The sequence below is a fragment of the Rhagoletis pomonella genome, unplaced genomic scaffold (genome assembly GCF_013731165.1).
Source record: "Rhagoletis pomonella isolate Grant_MI unplaced genomic scaffold, Rhpom_1.0 Rhpom_scaffold_00005, whole genome shotgun sequence".
NCBI lineage: Eukaryota > Metazoa > Arthropoda > Insecta > Diptera > Tephritidae > Rhagoletis > Rhagoletis pomonella.
In genome coordinates, this window is record NW_023458559.1 from 61,671,103 (window position 1) to 61,691,161 (window position 20,059).

Here is a 20,059-nt window from a genome sequence, read left to right on the forward strand (position 1 = left end):
TTAAAAGAAATAAAATGTTATACCACTGCCTGGCTACGAAGTTTTAAAGTAAACGTTTCGTAAAATAATTGGATTAATTAAAGGATTCATTTTTTTGTGAGAGGTGGTAACTCATAGCTAACAGTAAATAGTGAAACAGACTGCCAAAGTAAAATTAGAATAAAAGGAGAAACAATGGCGTTTATATAGAAAGAAAGTTATAGAAAGGAGGGGTGAAGCAGAAGAAAGAATAAAGCACTAGAATTAAAGAAAAAGTGATAAAACGCGAATTTGTATATACCAGAGACTGTGATAAGAGCCTGTAAATCTCACAACTAAACTGTAACGCTGTAAATTTATAAAAGAAAAAATTAAAAAATAAATTGAACTTAAAATGGATACCATCAGCAGTGTAAGAACACAACATCCGTCAGTGCCTACTACTCCCAGCAGCGAAAGTCACATCAAAATGATAAACTTCGCACCTCCATCACCCGCCTCTTCCATGAGTTCTGAATCGCAGGATGTGTTGATAACGGCGACAACTGGTCCTTGTTCGCCTACAACGCCGTCAACAACACGACTGCTTCACAATCATGACAGCGAAGATCACTTTTGTACACCCAAGAAATCGCTGGCTGACTCTGGCGTGTTGGAGCGCATACGGGAAAAGCTTGGCACGCCTGGTGCCGCTTGCGAAATACATGCCTTGCGCCTGGAGCAAGGTGGAGAAGAAGAGACTGTGAAAGTGATTAAAAATCGATTTCTAATAAGTACGCAGGTGTGTCATATATCACCAGCAGTTGCGGCCAAAACACCCGCCTCTTATCGCCATCTAATCGATCTGACTGCGTCTAGCCTTAAATGTACCGATGTCTTTACGGACGAGGAATTTATTTGTAAGATTATCAATGAACCTTATGGTAAAGTGCAACGTGCCTACTATGAAATAAAAGGGGCTGGCGAAGTGGCGCGTAGCTCCATTTTTGGCCATACACTAATACGTGACATACACGACATTGTGCCAATGGATAAGCAACGCACCTACCTGATAATTGCACCCCCAAAGACGGATGAAGGAGCGGAAGGCGTCTATGAGGATCTGCATACGTACATAAGAAATAAAAGGCGATTATGTGAGAAGGAGGCGCGGGCGCTGTTCCATCAAATCGCGGAAACCGTGCGACTTTGCCATCGAAAGGGAATAATTTTGAGGGACTTGAAGCTCAAACGATTCTTCTTCATCGACGAGGCGAGGTATGTATAAACTCTAATTATTTTAAGGTTATGATTGGGGAATGATTAGAACGATCCGTACCTATGTGTTTATCAGCCCACTGGTCAATTAGTAGCGCAAAATTAGCTGTGTTTAAAAGAGAAAGGATATGTATCACTGCTTTTTTCTGCAACACATTATTTATCAACATTTTATTTTAACATTTCAGCATACCGGTTAAAAATTTAATTTTTCACAAAATGTGCCTAGTAATGGTCATTGTAACAGAATCATTAATCATTAACGAAAATAATCGTTGATTTCTCATTTTATTTAGTAAATTGCCACAGCATAAATCACTTGCCTAATTTAATCTGAAATGTCAACATAAGCGTCAAGTAACCAGTCAACAATCTACCACAAATTAAAGCCGCCTAAAAAATCTTAAAAATACTTTTACAAACGTCAAAGTCACCGTCGTGTGGAGCAAACTCCACACATGGTATAGTTGTCAATTCTTGCCAAACCTTCAGTTGCGTTTATGTTCTGCTATTTAACTGAACCCCTTTACACCCATTTGCCTTATCGCTCCTCACCAGACACTTATTTACTAGTTATGTGCTGAATTGTCGATACCCAATACTTGAAAAAATGTCGGTACCCAATACTTCCTTTTCGATACATCAAAGAGATACTATTCGAGTGACGAAAACATTCAGATCCAAATAATTTGAAGAAATATATTTTTGGCCAAAAATGAATGAATGAAAATTTAACCATTCCTATTCTATGCGTGCTTAATATTTTTAGATACTATATTTTATTATTTTATTTTATTGGTCCCTAGATTCGGCTATTCATAGGCAGGGCTCCCCTGAACTGCTTTTACTCCATATTTTTGGATGCTGTGCGACAATATTAGAAATTGCAACATTTCGGTACCGAGTTTCGAAAGTATTGGACACTTTTTGAATCGGTACCGAGTATCGATCAATATACAAAAGTATCGACTCAGCGCATCACTATTATTTACTACTGCTTGGTTTTAGCACTATTGTTTTTATTTTATTTTTATTTTATTTTTTTTTTCAAAATACTAAATTTGGTAATCCATGGATTGCGTGGAGAGCCAGTGAGGGAGTAATGACATAAATGGAGCTACCTACTGTTGTTTTACAGTTGCTTAACAGTCCCCAATGTACGGTGTTGATAAATGATTGCGGTGTTTTGCTCTCAACACGAAGCCATACATTTAATCTTTTGTTTTTTTTTTGTGTTTACGGGGAGATAAAGACTTGTGGCCTTAGGACATACATACATATGTACAAATATATATATATGTACACACACTTGTATGCATACATTTGCGTTAATAATTTTGCAATGCGCGCTGCTGTGTGCAAAAGCCAAATCGGAAAACCAACAGCCAACTCACAGCGCATGGAGCTCTGTTAAAAAACTCGTTATTGCCATTAACGCGAGCAAACTTGACTCGACGAACGTCGTTTTCGAGCCTCTTCGCGCGCACTGTTCCGAACATAATAGCAATTGCAGTTCTCCTCTCCTCCCCACAACTACTGGGTACGCATTCGCAATAACATTGAATAAGATTTACAGACAGACGGATGGTGTTTGTGGGCGCAGCGCAGCCCAGCATAGTTGGGGCAAAAAGGCGTGTGAGCGACACAGCCGAACTGCGCTCAATGCAATTGTGTGGTGCAATGCACACTGTGCTTATTGCAGCACCAATAACAGCTTTAGGCACTGAAATGCAATGCAATGTTGGTTTGGTGTTGTTGATGGAGGCCATTTATTAAGCTATGTCGTTGTTGTCGTTGTTGTTGTTGTTGTTGTTGTATGTCTGTAGAGAGCGGCAACTGTTTGATAATCAATGCTGAGGATTTATTATGCCGCCATTATCGTGGAGGCAGCAGCATTGTGCCAAGGCGCACGTGCTGTGTGTAATGTGCGTATACGCATGCAACAACAAGGACAACATACATAAGTTGCAGACTTTTTTCTGCTGAGAGCACTAAATTGTGCAAGAATTCACTGAAATTCGTGCTCGAAAAATTTAAATGTTAGTCATTTATCATTGAAGGCAATTTATTTACAAGACATAGCCGACAATCGAAAAAATGTACGAGTATTTATGCATTTCCAAACACATCGAGCAGCTCGCAAATTGCCGCATTTTTTTTTATATACATATGCATAGTATGTATTTGATTGTGTGCGTATGTACATATGTATGTATGTATATAGTACACTAGGGCAAATGAGGTGTGCCCCCACAGCACTGGTAACAAATCGTCTGCGTCACTGCTACGCAATTTTGTTATTGCACATGCACACTAAGCGACATAAGTACTCATACGGTAAACAGGTAAGTCTTTTATTTCGAAAACAATAGAGGTATGCAAAAATTTTCATGTATTCTGAATGTCGCAGAATCAGTTTTGAGCCATGGTACAATAATTACAGTTATTGCCTTCCCAGAGAGCGCATATTCCGATCTGCCTTATTTGAAACATCATTGTTGCCCACACTAAAAGGTTTACTGATAGGGAGCAGGGATATTTCCATAGCCCATATACCATACATGTATTTACACGATTTTTTTAAACAAACCTTTGGCAAAAGCCAAAAAAAAACCATTTGCTTAGTAACTAAATTCAAAATTTGTATGGCTCTCTTCATCCCAACGTTTTTTCTTTTGATTTGAAAAAGTATAAAAATTAAATTGAGCGAAAACCAAAAGCAAAGCCAACTAAAAGTAAAAGAATCAACATTGATATGCACCAAAATGAAAATAAGGGAGGACGAATTTCGATTTGAAGCAAAACTCCTGGGAAGACAGTACCCGTAACTTTCGTAGGTATAATGGTTTTGAGCACGATTCTATATTTTTTGGGGAATTCAATAGCTTGACATTTCGAATATAATTAAAGCACTTCATTTCTGAAAAAAAAAGTGTAAATGTCTAAATGATTTTGGTTTTAGTGTAGTTTGATTTTAGCTTAGGTTTTTACAACTTAAAAAAAAAAAAGAATTACCCTACCCGGAATTGGCACTTTTAGTTTTTGTTTGGCTAATTTTGTGGCACACTGTATACAAAAACTGTTGACTTGTATTTTTTGGGCGCTAGTCTCACTTTTATTGGTGCTTTTAATATGCCGCAATTATTATGGTGAGAAATATGTAGTAGTATTTACTAGTTGTTGAAATCATTCAAAAACTGAGTTGATCAAGAGCAGCAAATGAGTTGTTTGAGTAGATAAAGAGCGCGCTGGAGAGTGTGTGATGAGTGGTTTTCAAGATCATTACGAAATGTTGATTAGCTCATTTTTTTATGAAAACAATCTTTAATGGTTTCAAAATATTTTTGGTGTACCTAAAGACTGACGATAAAATATTTCGAAAAAAAAATTCAACAATTAAAAAAAAAATACTATATAAATAAAAATTTGCTGGGAAATATTGGAAAAAGAAATTATTGAAAATTCTTATCTTAATATTGTTAAAGATGAATAATATAATTCGGCGAAAATTTGAAGTAAACAAATTTTTAACTTAATCTACTTAAAAAATTAAATTTAAAATAACTACAGCTAAAATGAATTTTTTTTTCTATTTTTTTCCTCACAATTTGCCAGTATTTCAATTTACAGCAATTTTATTGTATTTTTCACATTAACCCTTTCCCATTGTTATCTCTTCGCACCCATTTTTAAAGTGGTGTAGTAACACAAAATCTGCAATCAGCATTTCGGGATTGTCGCAAGCGCGCGCTGGTTATTTCCCAGCGCAACAGCTTTTGTGTAATGTGTATACACTGCAATGCAATACACCTCAGCATTGCTCGCTATCCGGCAATTAATACAACCACCCACCCAATTCACACACAGTCAAACACACAGACACTTGCGCTCACACACTCTGGTATCTAGCCAGTGGCCAACTACGAACCTACAAACCGGTCGGTCAAACAAACAAATATCTGTTCGCCGCTGAATTGCTTTAGGCCAGTAATTTTAAAACTCGCTCAGCAGTTAGACAAGTTGAGTCACTCACCCACCGCAGGCTGCTTTGGTGGCTGTAATATTGTCGCAACATTGACTGTTTTTTTTTTTTTTGTTGGCGCTCCTAGAGAGCTGTGTGTAGCTTTTATGAGTTGGTTAAGCAAAAAGTAGTATGTAGCAACAACAACAGAAAATAGACAAGATTGTGCTCTTTATTAATGGTTTACATTTGTCTAAAGTAAGTTGTAATGTACAATAGGAGCTTTGGTGGCGTTTCTTCAAAAAAAAAAATAAAAATACGTTTAATGATACAACAAACATTTTTTACAAGAACAAATCCTCCATTTTTTTGAATCTTTTCGTGTGATTGCCACACACACTCACTTTGCTCACAAACTACTTGTCATTTACACTCAGCAGCGCAAAAAAAAGAACATATGAAACATTGAAAATGTTGCTAACATTGCCGCAACAGCTGCAAGAGCCGCCATTCTTGTTTGGCTACACTATACGCTGTTGCCATGCCGTGTTTAAGCAACATGCTGCTGCTTGTTATTGCGACAAGAATTTTTGCGATTGCGAATGCTGCAATTCTTGTTCTAGTTATTAACATCGTGCATACATACATAGTTGATTTGATCGTTTGGTTGTTGCTGTTGTTTAGCACCAATAACGCAATCAGCTTGACTTGTTGCCAGCAATTTCAATGCTTTATTTTCTTGTGTCGATTTTTCGTCCGCCTTGCGCTTGTGTTTTTGTTGTTTTTTGTTATAGTTTTTGTTTTGCCGGTTTTTTTGTTTTTTTTTTTCTTTCGTTTTGCCTTTACCAATTTTTATACTTTTGGTGCCATTGCCATTGCAATTTGTAAATTGCTAGCGTTTTCCGCTCTTCTGAGTACTGTTGCTAAACACAGACAATGCCTTTGTTGCTGTTGTTGTTGTTATTGCTGGCGTTTAGTGTGGCTGCCACTGTCAGTGCTGCTGGCTGACGGCAGCCGTTAGCAGCAATGATGACCATCACTGTTGCCATTGCGCACTTGGCTGTACTTTGTTGTTGTTGCTGCAGTTGCTATTGTTGTTGTCATGTGGTAATAAGCGCAAACGCAACAGTTGTTAAGTGTTGATGTTGTTGTTGTTGTTGTTGTTGTTGTTCTTTTTATTGCTATTGCTATTCATAGCTCATACGCCACTTGCGGTTGTGGGCTGTCGATCTCGATTTTGTTTAATTTGCTTTTATTTATATATTTTTGTTTGTTTTTATTTCGTTTGCTTGCGGTGACGTAGGCGTTATTGAGGTTATTAGTGCTACGTTAAGCAACAAAAACAACAGCAGAACATTGTGTTATTGATTGGCAAGAATTAAGGCAAGCGAATAAATTAATTTCTTGCTGCTTTGCAATCAGAATTCTTTTTATGAAATAAAGTTTGCAATAAAAATTTTATATATTTTTAATGAAATAGGCTATTGCAATGGCATTTTTGTTTGAAATAGTCAATTGCATTAATTAAGTGAAATAAATTGCCTTATATTTCAGCAATCACTCGTCAGCATTTGTTTTTGCTGACGCAGCAGTCGAGTCATACTTAGTTTAAGATTGGTTAATTTGCATTTGAAGGCAGCAATTATGTGCAAGGCCACAGCTGGTGTTCTACAGGCAGTTTGTTTGTGGCAAACTAATTTGAATACGCCTTAAAAAGTAATGTTTCAAGTGCTCAATTTTGCCTAAAATCACAAAACTGAAAATTATTGCATACCACAAGGCGCTCAACGTAGTTTTTACTGACTGGATACTATTCTGAGACGCATTGGGTTCGAATAGTCCTTAAAAAAAATAGTATTTGAAGCACTTAATTGTGCCTACAACCATAAAGCTGAAATTTATTGCATACCTTAAGGCGCTAAACCTGGTTGTTATCAGCTGTATCGCGTTACAAGCGCTTGCTTATTATATTGCAAGAAACAAAAATATATATTAAAGCCAGCTGCTACTTTTGTCTATTAATAAAATTAAAACTTTGCGAGTTAGTATTATTTAGCCCCAGGCGTCGTAGGGCGGCCGTTCGCCTAACGTTCCCCAAAACAGTCAATCAATTTTAATAAATATGCAACAGTTTAACGTTTTTCTACTAAATTTAGCTTTCGAGTGCCTTTTTTCTCGCTTGCTCCCACTTCGCTTACTACCCTCTTTTTTTTGTGCCCTCTTTTGAAATGCAAATTACAAAAGCCGCTGCACTGCACTAAATTTTCATGCTTCATTGGCTGCCTAATCCACACATTTTCAAAAAAAAAAAACAAAGGCCTTCCCAACACTTATTTCATACCTGCAGCGAAATGCCGTCGCACTCTGTCATTGTCACTTGTCAGACAATTGTTGTCAGACACGCAATTTGCGAAAATTTTGCGCCACAATCCATTTTAGCGTCTTTGTTGCTACTCTGCCACAACTGCAATTGTTTCAAGCCTGTCGCTGAACTAGTTCGGTTTTACACTCAAACAGTATTGCCAGATCAGAGGTTTGCCACCTAAATATAGACACGTTTGACTGCCCTAGGGGTAAATTTAGGGGGACCAAATATTTAGGGGAAAGCTTTAGAAGGAAAGGGATTTTTGGGGTTAGTCCGTTATCTATGTAAACAGTTTTATATACATAAAACCATATCTTCAAATTCTGCTACCAATGCCAATGCAAACCTATGTATTTATGTGTAAATATGCCATTATGTTTTGGTGCCAAATGAAAAATAACAACTATAATTAGTTAAAAGTGTAAGTGAAATGAAAAATGTAATCCCTCTGAAATGTGTACTCAATAAAAATACACTGTCTACAATTGACATTGAAAAAATAAAATTCTGTAACGGTGACAACATTTTCTTTGTATTGACAAATTTTAATCTTTTCATATATCGCTACCTTAAGGTGAAAAGGTGCCAAGTCAATTATTTTGAAATTGTTCAGGAGATACGAAAAATCGATGTAGATTCGCATTATCTGTCATTCTGCTTAAATCTAAATTTTGAAAAATAATGGACTTGGCACCTTTTCACCTTTAGGTAGCGATATTTTTTCGTAATAAAAACTGTGACAAGAATTTGTCAGTGATACAGAGTAAGTAGAGCTGTTAGGGTTACGAAAGGGAAATCTAGGGGAAATCTGCAATAACTTGGCAACACTGCACTCAAAGCAAATAAAAAAATTAGCTCACCCCAGCACGCATTTTCGCCTTTTGTCCTGCGCCTTTGTTCAGCTGTTGCATTTAGCAGTCACGCGAGCGCATAAGAAGAAGTCAGTTTAGAAGGGTTGTTCCTTGTTTTGTTGCTGCGTCTTGTAAGCAAATAGTTTACTGTCCTTTAGCGCTTAGTCCTGTGCTGGAATTTACATACACATGTGCGCATTTTCTTGCGTTACAATTTTCTTTACTAGAACTGTTTTGTTTTTCTTCGTAGTTTTTTTTTTTTGTTCTTTCCTTTATTTGTCGCTTATGCATAAAGCTTAGTTTTTCGCGCTTTGTTTCTGGTTTTTCTTGATCCTTTATCAGATGTGTGTTGCTTTTCTTTTGTATTGGCGCGCTGCTTGTTGGCTTTTCATTTTCATTTTCCACTTTCATTTTTTTTTCTTTTCATGCCACTGGCTTTGATATGCAAATTATCGCCACCTTTGGTATTTCGACTACTTTATTATTCGGCGATAAAACCCGGTTATTGCGTGTTTGCCTTATCGAACTTTTGCTGGCCTCATGGGTGGCGTGTTTGAGGCTTTCGTTGACGATTTTGCGCGTTTTGATGCCCACTGAGCGTGCAATTGTTTCATTTTAACGAGATCTTATCCTTTTAACTGCTCTGGAGTCATTTAAAAGTGTCAGCACTTCTATCCAGCTTTATTTGCTCCTATCGACCAGTATCTGATGATCTTCAGAACACGATAAGCTGTTTACATTTTTGAAATCGTATGAATTTAACTGCTCTTAACTCATATGAAGACTATTACCAGTCTGGTGATCCTCAGTGAGCGATCAGTACCTGATGATCCTCAGTAAATATCCATATCTACTTCTCTGCTTTAAAGCCTCTGAACATATTTATACCCCATATGTATAAAAACCGCTCGTTCATCCGTTTAGCGAATGAGCGCTCAGTTAGTACGCTTTTCGCAATTGTGTGTCAGTAAGCGATCAGGTGATTCTTTTCTTGAGGTCCTACCTCTTTAACTGCTATTTACTGCTCCTAAAGGTTTACTTGATTTATCGATCAGTGTCAGGTTATCCTCGAAAAAGCGATTTATATATTTTTTTGAAATTATAACCCTTTAGCTGCTCCATACGGGGAACGGTATTAAAAATTTTTAAGTGCTGTAAACACCTACGATCCATATCTGGTAATACTCGGGGGAGTGTTGTTTTAAGCTCTCTATATCTTTCATATCATCTTTCGATTTCTTCTTAACTGTTTTAAGGCTTGCAGGAGTATACCTATATTTAAAAGCAGTTTGCCTACTCCGGTCAGCGCCTGTCTGGTGATCCTCAGTAAGCGATCAGCAGTGTTTTTTTTTTCAGATATTATCGATTCCCCCATCATATCTGCTTAATTGTCCTAGCTTCCTTCTAAAAACTACATAAAATCAAAGATTATTCTAATCCAACTGCATACAATAGCCTTGTCTTGTTAAATTCTCTCTGCCTCTCTGCCTCCCAGAAGCATTCATTTTTATTTAGTATATTTTCACCATCTACTTCTATTATTATTAAATTTTCAAGTTTACATCGGACTTTCAGCGTTTCTAATTTCAAGTTCATTTTTATTAGCACGATCGTCAGCGCCATTGTCTCATTGCCAACTTGTGATATTTCTCACTATTATGTATGCAAACATCAAAAAAATTGCGTGTCTGCAATGATTTTTACATGCAAGGTTCCTTCTAAATTTATGCAATTACAATTGCAATGCCATTTTTAAGTGTTGCTAATATTTTTATTTCTTTTTAAGTTTTATTTTTTTACCCTTTTGTTTTTCTTTTTTAGTTTGTATTTATTTAGTTTGTATTTATTTAATTTTAACATTTTTGTTTTATCTGATTTTTTTATTATTAAAAATTTGGTATTTTATCTTTTTATCTTTTTATATATTTTTTTATTTTTTTAAATTTAAGTTACTATTTTTTTTATTTAAATTTTTTTCCTTTTCTCGATTTCCAACTAAAAGCTTATAAGCTAAATTAACGCCCTTGTTCTCTTCAATTGCGTAGTTCTGCTTAAGTTTTGATCGTGCGGCTTTGAAAAAAAAAAATTATTCAAAAACTTTTAGACAATTAATAGTATTATCTAGCCTTGACTCTGATCTACAGGCTGCAATTTTACTTCGTCTTCCTCTTCGCCTACTAAAAAAAAAGTTAGTTAAACAATAAAATTCAATACATTTTTAAGTGTGTGAAAATGCGTAAATGATCGCGCGCGCTCTCTCAAGCAAACATTGCAAAGCAGACCTTCAAAGTATTTATTGTTTTATGATGGCTTCATAGCTGTGAAATTGCTTAGTTTTTTCCGCGCGCCTACGAGGTATGTGAAAAAAAAACTAAAAAAAACATTATTGCAAAATAACATTAGCACACAATTTTGTTGCTCTCCACGCGTGTCGAAGCTTGCAAAATGTATATGTAAATGCATATGCCGTCGCCGCCACCTTAAATTACAAAATCGGTTCTTAAGCGCTCATTTTCGTAGATTTGTAGGCAAGCACGTGCCTCCTCATATTTTGCTTGGAAAATTTTTATTACATTAGCAATTTTTAATAACAAAACCATAGCTCCGGACTCACTCATACTCTGCCCGCTCTTTACAAGCGAGGTCAGCTGGTGAAGATCACTGAGCGCCTCCTCCACTCTTCGCCTCGTGCGATCGCATGCTTTTTTTTTAGATTGCCTTGTTTTGGCTTTTCATGTTTAAAGCACACATGGGTTGTTGTAATTTTATTGCATTGTTGGTAGATATTGTTGACAGCGGTTGTATCAGGGTCAACACGAGGTTTTTTACTTCGTTTTGATTTGATTGCGCTATTCGCTTCATACATAACGTATTCTCTTTATATTTCTTTCGACGTCGAAATACATACATATACTATTTCTCTTATTCTTTTTTTTGTTAAATCTTTTTTGACGTCGTCTCTCAGTGAATTTTTTCGCATAATGTTGCCTCTTAATGCCAATCGAGCCAAGCCCATTTGGTACGCCGATCTACGCTGCATTGCTCACCTGCCCATTTATGGCACTCTTTTTTTTTTTGTTGTCTTCGGCAATATTTATTTGGCAATACTGCCGTTGCTCTGTTATTGTTATTATTACATGTTTAGCTAATATGTTTGTCGCTCATCATACGATAGGGTGCTCATGCCGCCGATCCTTAGCAGCATGCGATCGTTTTCGACCCGTATACAGTTCGGTTTCAAGTCATTAGGTCACTACAGTCAGCTTTTTCCCATACAAATATCCACCTTCGCTTTGGCCAACGCCTACTTTTCGTTGCTTTGACAATTAATTCAATTAATGTATTATTTTTCCCCTATATCGGCTCGTTTAATTTTCGTCATCAACACCTATCGTCCGTAGCGATCGGCTTCATAGACTTTATAGCTCCAAATCTTCAACGCCATCGCTGTGGATTGCTCCACTCTACTTCAATCAAGATTGATTTGTTTTTGCTCAATTGTTGTTTCAATATCAGCCCTACATACATACATACATATGTACTTACAAAATAATACCCATATGGCTGAGCTACGATCGCTTTTTTCACAACACTTATGTATTGCCCAGTGCTCATTCGCTCATTACATTCTGCCGTTTTGGCTCAATCAATCGTCATGTTTGTTGCAATTATTTCACAGTTTCAAATACATATTATATTGCTTGCTTGGCGGTTGCGGTTGATCGGCAATGGCGGTTGCGCTGGCTGTCGTCATAATCCGATTGCGCTGCCGCCACCTCAATCGCCACCGTCGCCGCCGCTCGCACACTCTTTGGTTCGACTAAGACCAAATTTGTAATGCCAAACCCTTTAAACATGCGCCAAATGAGTGAGCAATTCGAATACGCGTTCGCTTCATTAAATATTCAACTTTTTTTGACGATCAGTTGAAAGATCAGTGAACGTAATAATGTTGATCTGTTGCTCCATATCTGCTACAAAAAAAAAAAAACTCGATGGCTGCAAGAGGCCTACTAAATATGTGGTGGTGGCGTGCTCTCAACTTTTTTTTATTGAATAATTGGTTTTAATTTTTAATTCGCTTGCGCTGCCGTAGATTACTCAATTACATGCGTTTGAGCGATCGATGCCGACATTGAAAGCGCGCCGTTGCACAAAAGTAATTTTTCGTTGTGCGGTGAGAAATTACATTTCATTTACATTAGGGGTATTCACGATACGGTGCATACTGTCTAGCATGGTGCATAGATAGCATGATTGTTGTTATATCATGTGTTCAAACAACAACAAAATTAGCCAAGCATGTTATTTATGCTATCTATGCACCATGCTTGACAGTATGCACTGGATCGTGAATACCCTTATTGTCTTTTCCTACATGCATAGTTGACCTATTTCGACTTTTCATTAAATTCTCTAGCCTTAAATTAGTTATATCCTAACCGCAAATCCATCACTAATCTCATTTTATTTATTTTATTTTTTGCAGAACGAAAATCCAATATGAATCACTGGAGGGCTCAATGATTCTCGACAATCCCTCGAACGATACACTGAGTGACAAAATTGGCTGTCCGCTCTACACCGCACCTGAATTGCTCTGCCCCAATCCCACCTACTTCGGCAAACCAGCCGATATGTGGTCACTCGGCGTCATACTCTACACCATGCTTGTCGGTCAATATCCATTCTATGAGCGTGCCAACTGCAATCTCATCACCATCATTCGTCATTGTCAGGTGCAGATACCAATTAGCCTTTCCAAGCCCGTGCGTTGGCTGCTGCTGCTGTTGCTTTGTAAAAACTACAATGATCGGCTGCGCGCCGAGGAAGTATTTCTCACGCCATGGCTGCAGGAGCAGAAACCCTATGGCAATTTGTACCTGCATGTCGACACGAATTTGGATGATTTGGAAATGGAAGATGATGATGACAGCGTTGCGTTGACGCAATCACCAACAGCGGAAAAGGAGGAGGAGGCTGCGCTACAGCAAATGCATTTCGAAAAAGACTGCCAAGGGAACAACGCTAACGCGGATGTTCCCACAAACCACCACTACATACAAGACTGTCAAGTTGCTGATGGCTGTGATATTAGCGCTAATGCTGCGGAACCGCTCAACTATTCGCGACATTCGCTGCAGACCGTCAACCATGCAATGCATTTAGGCGGTGACGTCGACGTCGAAATGGGATGATTACACACACGTGTGTATTTTTTACGTGCCGTTGAGGGCAGCTACAATTGCGGCGATATTCGCAGCGTGAAGTCAACATCGATCGTGGTCGTCGTCGTGGTGATGGTGGTGGTCGTCAGTTGCAAGGCAGGATATGCAAGCGCAGGCGCTGTAAAATTTCTACCTTCACTCCCTCCTCCTCCTCCTACTACTACTACTGCTCTTCAGACAGGCGTATCCAAGCTCTATTATTGTTGCGTGCCGCCAGCTCAACATGAGTTTATTGTTGTTAGTTCACTGGAAGGTAGTCAGTACTGTATTAGTATGAAGAAGTACAACTCAGCTGGCCACAGCGTGCGGAGATGGCATTATTCGCGCGCGCGGCTACGATGCACGTGCTTGGAAGACAAGTACCGGAGCGCTGGCGGTGCCTGTGCGGCAGCTAGCAACTCGCTGAGACGCCAAAGACTTCGATGCTGCAACAGCAGTGGTGTTTCTGGCCTAAAGTGGCAACGTTGACTCTTTTGAGATGATTGAGTTTTTTCTTAAGTATAGTGTAACAAATTGTTCCTCACATCACCGCCTTCGATTGTTTTTTCCCCCCTAAGCAAATACTAAGTATTTTTCTTTCAAAGTAATTTTATTGGTGAACAAAAAATCTGAATTGCCTTTATGTACATAATTAATTATGTTAATACTGTAGTTACAGTGAATTCGCGTATACTTGAATATTGTTGAGTTTTAATTCTTCCTACACCGAGATGTACAATTAAAATATAAGTTAAAAAAATTAATTTGCAAAAATTGCAACCACTGTACTTTAAAAATTTTAGTAGAATCTGAACTTTCTAATAATGTTGCTTAAACATTTTAATTTTTTTTTATTCATAAAATAAGCAATTTCTTCCAAAAAATATAACTGTATATTTTTAATAATTTGCTCGTATTCAAAAAAAAATGGTTAAAAAATATATAATGAAAAACAATCACGGGTAAAGAGATAAAACCCCAACAGAATAAAAAATTAATGAAGCCATAAAAAAGAAATTTAAAAAAAAAATGCAAAAATAAATACAATTTGAAATTTGATCTCAGCTGAATTAAAATTATATGCGATTTTATTTAAAAGCGATCGGATAATAATAAGAACGGAGCGGTAAGTATTTATGATGAGGTAATTTATTGATAAGTTTTAAGGATTTTTTTCAAATTAATTTTAATTACTTTATTAGATATATTTATTATAAATGTATGGTTAGGTTTGTTTTTTGGCCGTTCATTGTAATCTTTTAATTTTTTTTTTTTTTTTAGCTCTAGGCCGAAGGTAAATGGTACAAGTAGATGTCTTATATTCCTTTTTGTTTATTACTGTCGATATTTCGCCTTTAATCAAAAGGCATCTTCAGGAAATCTTGGCTTTGCCTGGTATAGTTAATTCTTGACAAAAACCGTAAAATCCAAGTTTCAAACTTTGTGTAAATTAAAATCAGACTTCCGTAAAAATTGCAAGCCTTGTAATTAATATTCGTAAAAAGATTTTGAATATGTATGAGGTTTTGTAGCCCATTCAATTTTAGTACATAAAGTGTAAGTTAGAAGTAGCTGGGACTTACCGTTGATTTTTGACAATTTGTCTTAGTTGTGCATTTTCCTCCATATAAAAACTTTTTCGCACATACTTTGTGTGGAACACCATCAGCAAAAAAAATAAATCCCCAAAAATGTCTATGTTTATTTTTATAAAAAGGAATTACAAAAATATTTGAAAAAAATAAACACCCCTGTTGCGAGGTTCGACTAGTAGTAGATAAACGACTATTATTCGATTATCGATTATCCATGGTATTTTTGATGTCGTTTTCTTGTTCAAAAAGTGAGTGAATTGTTTTTAGTCGCTCATTTTTCTACAAACCAAACAGTTATAGAAGGATGAACGACTAAAAACTGTTCGCAGTCGCTTATTGAACGGGAAATCCACATTCACAATACCATGGAAAAGCGATAATCGAATAATAGCCGTTTATCTACCACTAGTCGACACTCGCAATAGGGGTGAAATGATAAAATCAGTATGTGGTGGCATTATCATTTTGTCGGGCACTATATGAATAATATGCAGCTAAAGGAGATGCTCGGTTCGCAACTTGGCGTAAAAGTTTCCTTGGATAAAGACAATATTTTTATATAATTTGCATTAGGAATTTGTGCTATTTTTTCAATATTTTTTTTTTTGATAATCCTCTTATACAAAAATAAGTATTTAATGCGAAAACAAAATGTAAAAATGCGCTTACCAAAGGACATTTCAGTTAACTTTTCGTCAGAGATTTCCCCCCTTATTCTAGAACCCGAAAACGCTACGAAAAACGAAAAATCCACATGCTGCAACCCTTGCGGAAACATGTGCAGCATTGCCAGCTATCAGTTGTTTTTCGAAGGTAGCTGAATGAAGGAAAACAAAGTGGAAAGGAATTAAAAAAAACACTCATCATGTGCTAGTTTATTGTAAAATTGGTTAATTTTACATATTTTGAGGAAAATTATGGCCTCTGATGCATTTGCAATTATAGCAGCAGAGTAAGAGGGCGCTATGGCAATGGATCCACAAAGGTATGCGGAGCTGTCTGGCATAGTACCCATGGGCGCATCTATGTCAGCTTCTGGTTGAATTGTTGAACCACAAGCCAGAACTCCTCCTATGCCTGAAGCTCTGGTCCTCAATCCAGTTAATGCAATAACAGTTTCTTCCGAGCCATTGAAAACATGCACTTTGTTAGGTCCACTACCTGTTGCGCTTGCTTCTGCCTTCGGCCGCGCTTAGGGATTATAACCCTTACTAAGTAGAATTCTTCTTTCTGTGTTGCGGGGAAGAGGGGCTTCCGCATGTCAAAGGTATACAACATTTCTTGTGCATATCACTCCGGCTACGCCGTGCACAGTATTTTTGCGCAGAACCCACGTCGAAATTTGCAAAAAAGTGCATAGTGCAAACCGAGTTTATTAATCAGCTAGTGGTAGGAAATTTGAAACATTTACATATCTTAAATAAAATGTGAATCCTTTGATTACACGTGTATGTTAAAGTTTTTGGATTCGGGTTATGCGTTTGGACACAACAACCGAAAATCATTGTACAAATAACTAAAAACCAAGTTTCTCGATAAGGGGCAACAAAGATTCGTTTTTGTTCGTTTATATAAAGCAGTGGATAAAAATATACGTATATGCGAAAGGCAAATTTATCTGTTTAAATGAACACCACCAATATTTCTTGCAAACACGATTTACATCTTTTATTTCCCTCCGACACTGCATTGTTTTCGTACACAAAAAAGCTTACTCGTTCGTTTTTAAGCATGCCATTATTACGAACTTCGAAAGCTCGAAAATACGATTCGGATTGCAGCATACTATTTCTACGATTCGTAGCAAAATCCGAATACGAAAGATTTTTTGTTATATAGGCTAAATTTCTTGGGAGAGAGTTCGTTTTAAATCGTAGTAGTTTAATGTTAACTAACGATCTTGATTTTTTGAAAATTGAAAAATTTTGCCATGCATTTTACAGGGAAAAATTGAGGAAGAGGTGGCATGTGTTAGTATTAAAATTTTCGAAAATAAAAAATACGTACTATATACAAAGATATTTACTTTTTTTCGCAGTAGAACACATTGTTAAGGGTTTCTTGCTTTTTTGCCACAATAATGTACATACATGAATATGTCTATGGACGCAAATCCTGATAGCCGACTTTTAGACATGGTTGAAAGGACCGCACGGGGAAGTCGATTTCTACTTGACGCAATTCCTCGCCGTTCATGGTTACTTCTGAGAATATCTTCCTTGGATGGGAAGGGTGGACTCACGCTACTGCGAAAACATCGAGTAAACCGTGCACCATACACTCTTCACTTGCGAGCACTTCTTGACTTCACGCAGAATGTTGGAAGAAATATACGGAGACATAACAATAACATAGTTGGGGTAATGGATCTCCAGTGCAGACAAGTGGGAAGAAGTTGCGAGATACGTGAAATTCGTACTCCTCTGCAAACGAGAAGACGGATGTCTACTGAGGACACCCCAATGAAACGCCCCTACAAAAGACCATTCCCAAGGCTCTAGCAGCGCGCTCCTGCAACTGAAGACATGTAGAATTGCGGTGCCAGATGCGCGATTCTTGCGCGGGCGGTGGGAGTTTGGGTTTTAGTGGGTAGCCCAACACGCGTCAGTGGGAGTCCCACACTCGTGGAAGGTAGTATAGCGACTAGCGCCCCCGGCCAGTGCATAAAGCATTTCCCCCTCCTATGAACAAGAAAAATATATGTAAATAATAGGACAATTAAGTAAGGTTAATGATAAGACTACTAGCATTATAAATGTGAGATGAAAAAAATCCTAGAGAGTAAGCAATAATATCATTTTAATTTAGAAAACATGTATACCTATTAAATAATCTACAATTGATTACTCTGAAATCAATTTAAACGGATTACCTTTTAAATTCGCCTCGCATGACAGAGCTTTTCTGAAAAAGCACATTTACAATAAGTAGTACTTTTCGCATATTAAGTTGAAGGTATTAAGGCATATTAATAGGAAGGCGTGTGCTTAATATGAAAAACCTTTGCAACTCAATATTCAATTTTGCGCAATAATTTGTGCTCATTGACACTTAAGTATTCACAAAAAAGCTATCCATATCACCTGATGTGAAGGGCATGAACAGGCCTGTTGTGGCAAAGATTTCGAGAGTGAGTATTAATACCATAAGCTTGCTCTGATGATTTACGATCACACGGTAGAGGCAACCCCACACAACAAATGATCATTTAAATAAATGGGTGATTTAGCGCCAATTTGGCGATTTTTTTTGGATAATTGCCCGTAGAATTTAAAAATTCGCCTTTGGCGATTATTGGCGATTTTTTCCCTTCAGTTCAATTTTTTTGTGCGCTTATCATGTAAATGCGCCGGCTATTTATCAGAGTTCAGCCAGGTCGGATAAAAAATACGCGACCTGAAAGATATATGCCTGGATTATAATGGAAGCAACGGAACGGAGTGTATGGGCAATGAATTCGAACAATTATAATGCACTTGAACGCAATGTAAAACGGAAGCATCTACAATCAATAGATCCTTACGAATTCGCCGCGATTTGTTACGATTCGCCCCGTGCATTATAACCAAGGTAATACCTTGTTATTTATCATTACCCTGAAGGCATTATATTCATTTTTGGTTTTAAAAACTATGTTGTAACAAGATCTCATTTTTAACCGACTTCCAAAAAAGGAGGAGGTTATCAGTTCGTCGGAATATTTTTTTTTTTTTTTTTTTTTTTTTTTTTTTATGGAAAGGCTGTATCTCAGAGGTGGTCCCATACTAATCTGGTTTAGATCCGATCATTGGATCATGAGATATATATACATATATATATTTTTTTATATGAGAATTGAAGTCGGTTTTTTTTTGCTAAAAATTACTTGTTGCTTAAAAATTACTTTTTTACTTGTAACTATGTTTGTATGTACATACTTAGTAGAAGTCACGTTCACAGAAACAATAGCGACTCGCTAATTGTTTATTGTCACTGTAATGCCTGGAAGCGTTGGGTCAGGGAGCTCAGCGGAGATAGGCGGCATGTGTGGGGCGCGTCAAACAAGCTCGTCGAACGCTTTCAAGCTGAGCGTGTGAGCAAATGAGCGCGTGAGCATATCACAAGTTGAGTCTTTTTGCTGTTTCGTTGTTTTTTTTTTTAATTTACTAGAAATAAAATTAACTTAAATTGCGAGTAAACACAAGTAGATGAAATACACTACTAGCACTTGTACAAATATACCTACATACATACATTAATATACACATGTACAGTATAAGTTTGCATATATGTAGAAGATATTTCGCAACCTGGCTTTGAAAACGTACAACGAAGAGAACGAATTAGCGAGGGCCGAAGTACAAAGTCGTATAAGTACATACATATATGGGGTACTACCAGGGATGGAATTTCAAAATTTCAAAACGTGCCAAATGGTCTTCAAAAATAGTGCCGAAAACAAGATGAAAGTGCCACAAAATTAAGTTTATTAAGGCGTATTAAGAACAATATATTTTTAGAAATAATATTTTTAAAATACACTGAAGTAATAATAATTATTAATTAGCTAAATAATTACAGTAAATCACTTTTTTGAAGGATTCCTTAGACATATACTTTATGTATATACCTTTCCAATGACACCTCTTAAGTCTAAATCGGAAGAGTTTAGGTTCAGTTATTCAAGTCTTTCTTATACCAATCTTTGAAAATAGTTAAAAAAAAAACAGCATCAAAAATCTCATTCTTACGATTCCGTTGAAAAGATTTTTAAATATTTTTATGCAGATTTTTTAAGCTTAATCGGTTTTGTCAACTGAGGGGACTTTTTCTTAAAAAGTTCTTTAAGAAACTATTTTTACTCA

General features: G+C 36.9%; 1 protein-coding gene across 1 annotated transcript; it reads left to right on the plus strand.

The window, feature by feature from the left end:
* Positions 1 to 6: 6 nt before the first annotated feature.
* Positions 7 to 14,626, plus strand: LOC118739332 (tribbles). The gene is made up of 2 exons (XM_036470593.1): positions 7 to 1,236; positions 12,903 to 14,626. The coding sequence occupies exons 1-2, from the start codon at positions 374 to 376 to the stop codon at positions 13,609 to 13,611; spliced, it is 1,572 nt and encodes a 523-aa protein (XP_036326486.1). The 5' UTR covers positions 7 to 373; the 3' UTR covers positions 13,612 to 14,626.
* Positions 14,627 to 20,059: the final 5,433 nt, after the last annotated feature.

What these genes read in the sequence shown, in the direction of transcription:
- LOC118739332 (XM_036470593.1), top strand. Translation starts at nt 374, where the DNA reads ATGGATACCATCAGCAGTGTAAGAACACAACATCCGTCAGTGCCTACT. An exon ending in TTCTTCATCGACGAGGCGAG is followed by an intron (nt 1,237 to 12,902) that starts GTATGTATAAAC and finishes TATTTTTTGCAG; the next exon opens with AACGAAAATCCAATATGAAT.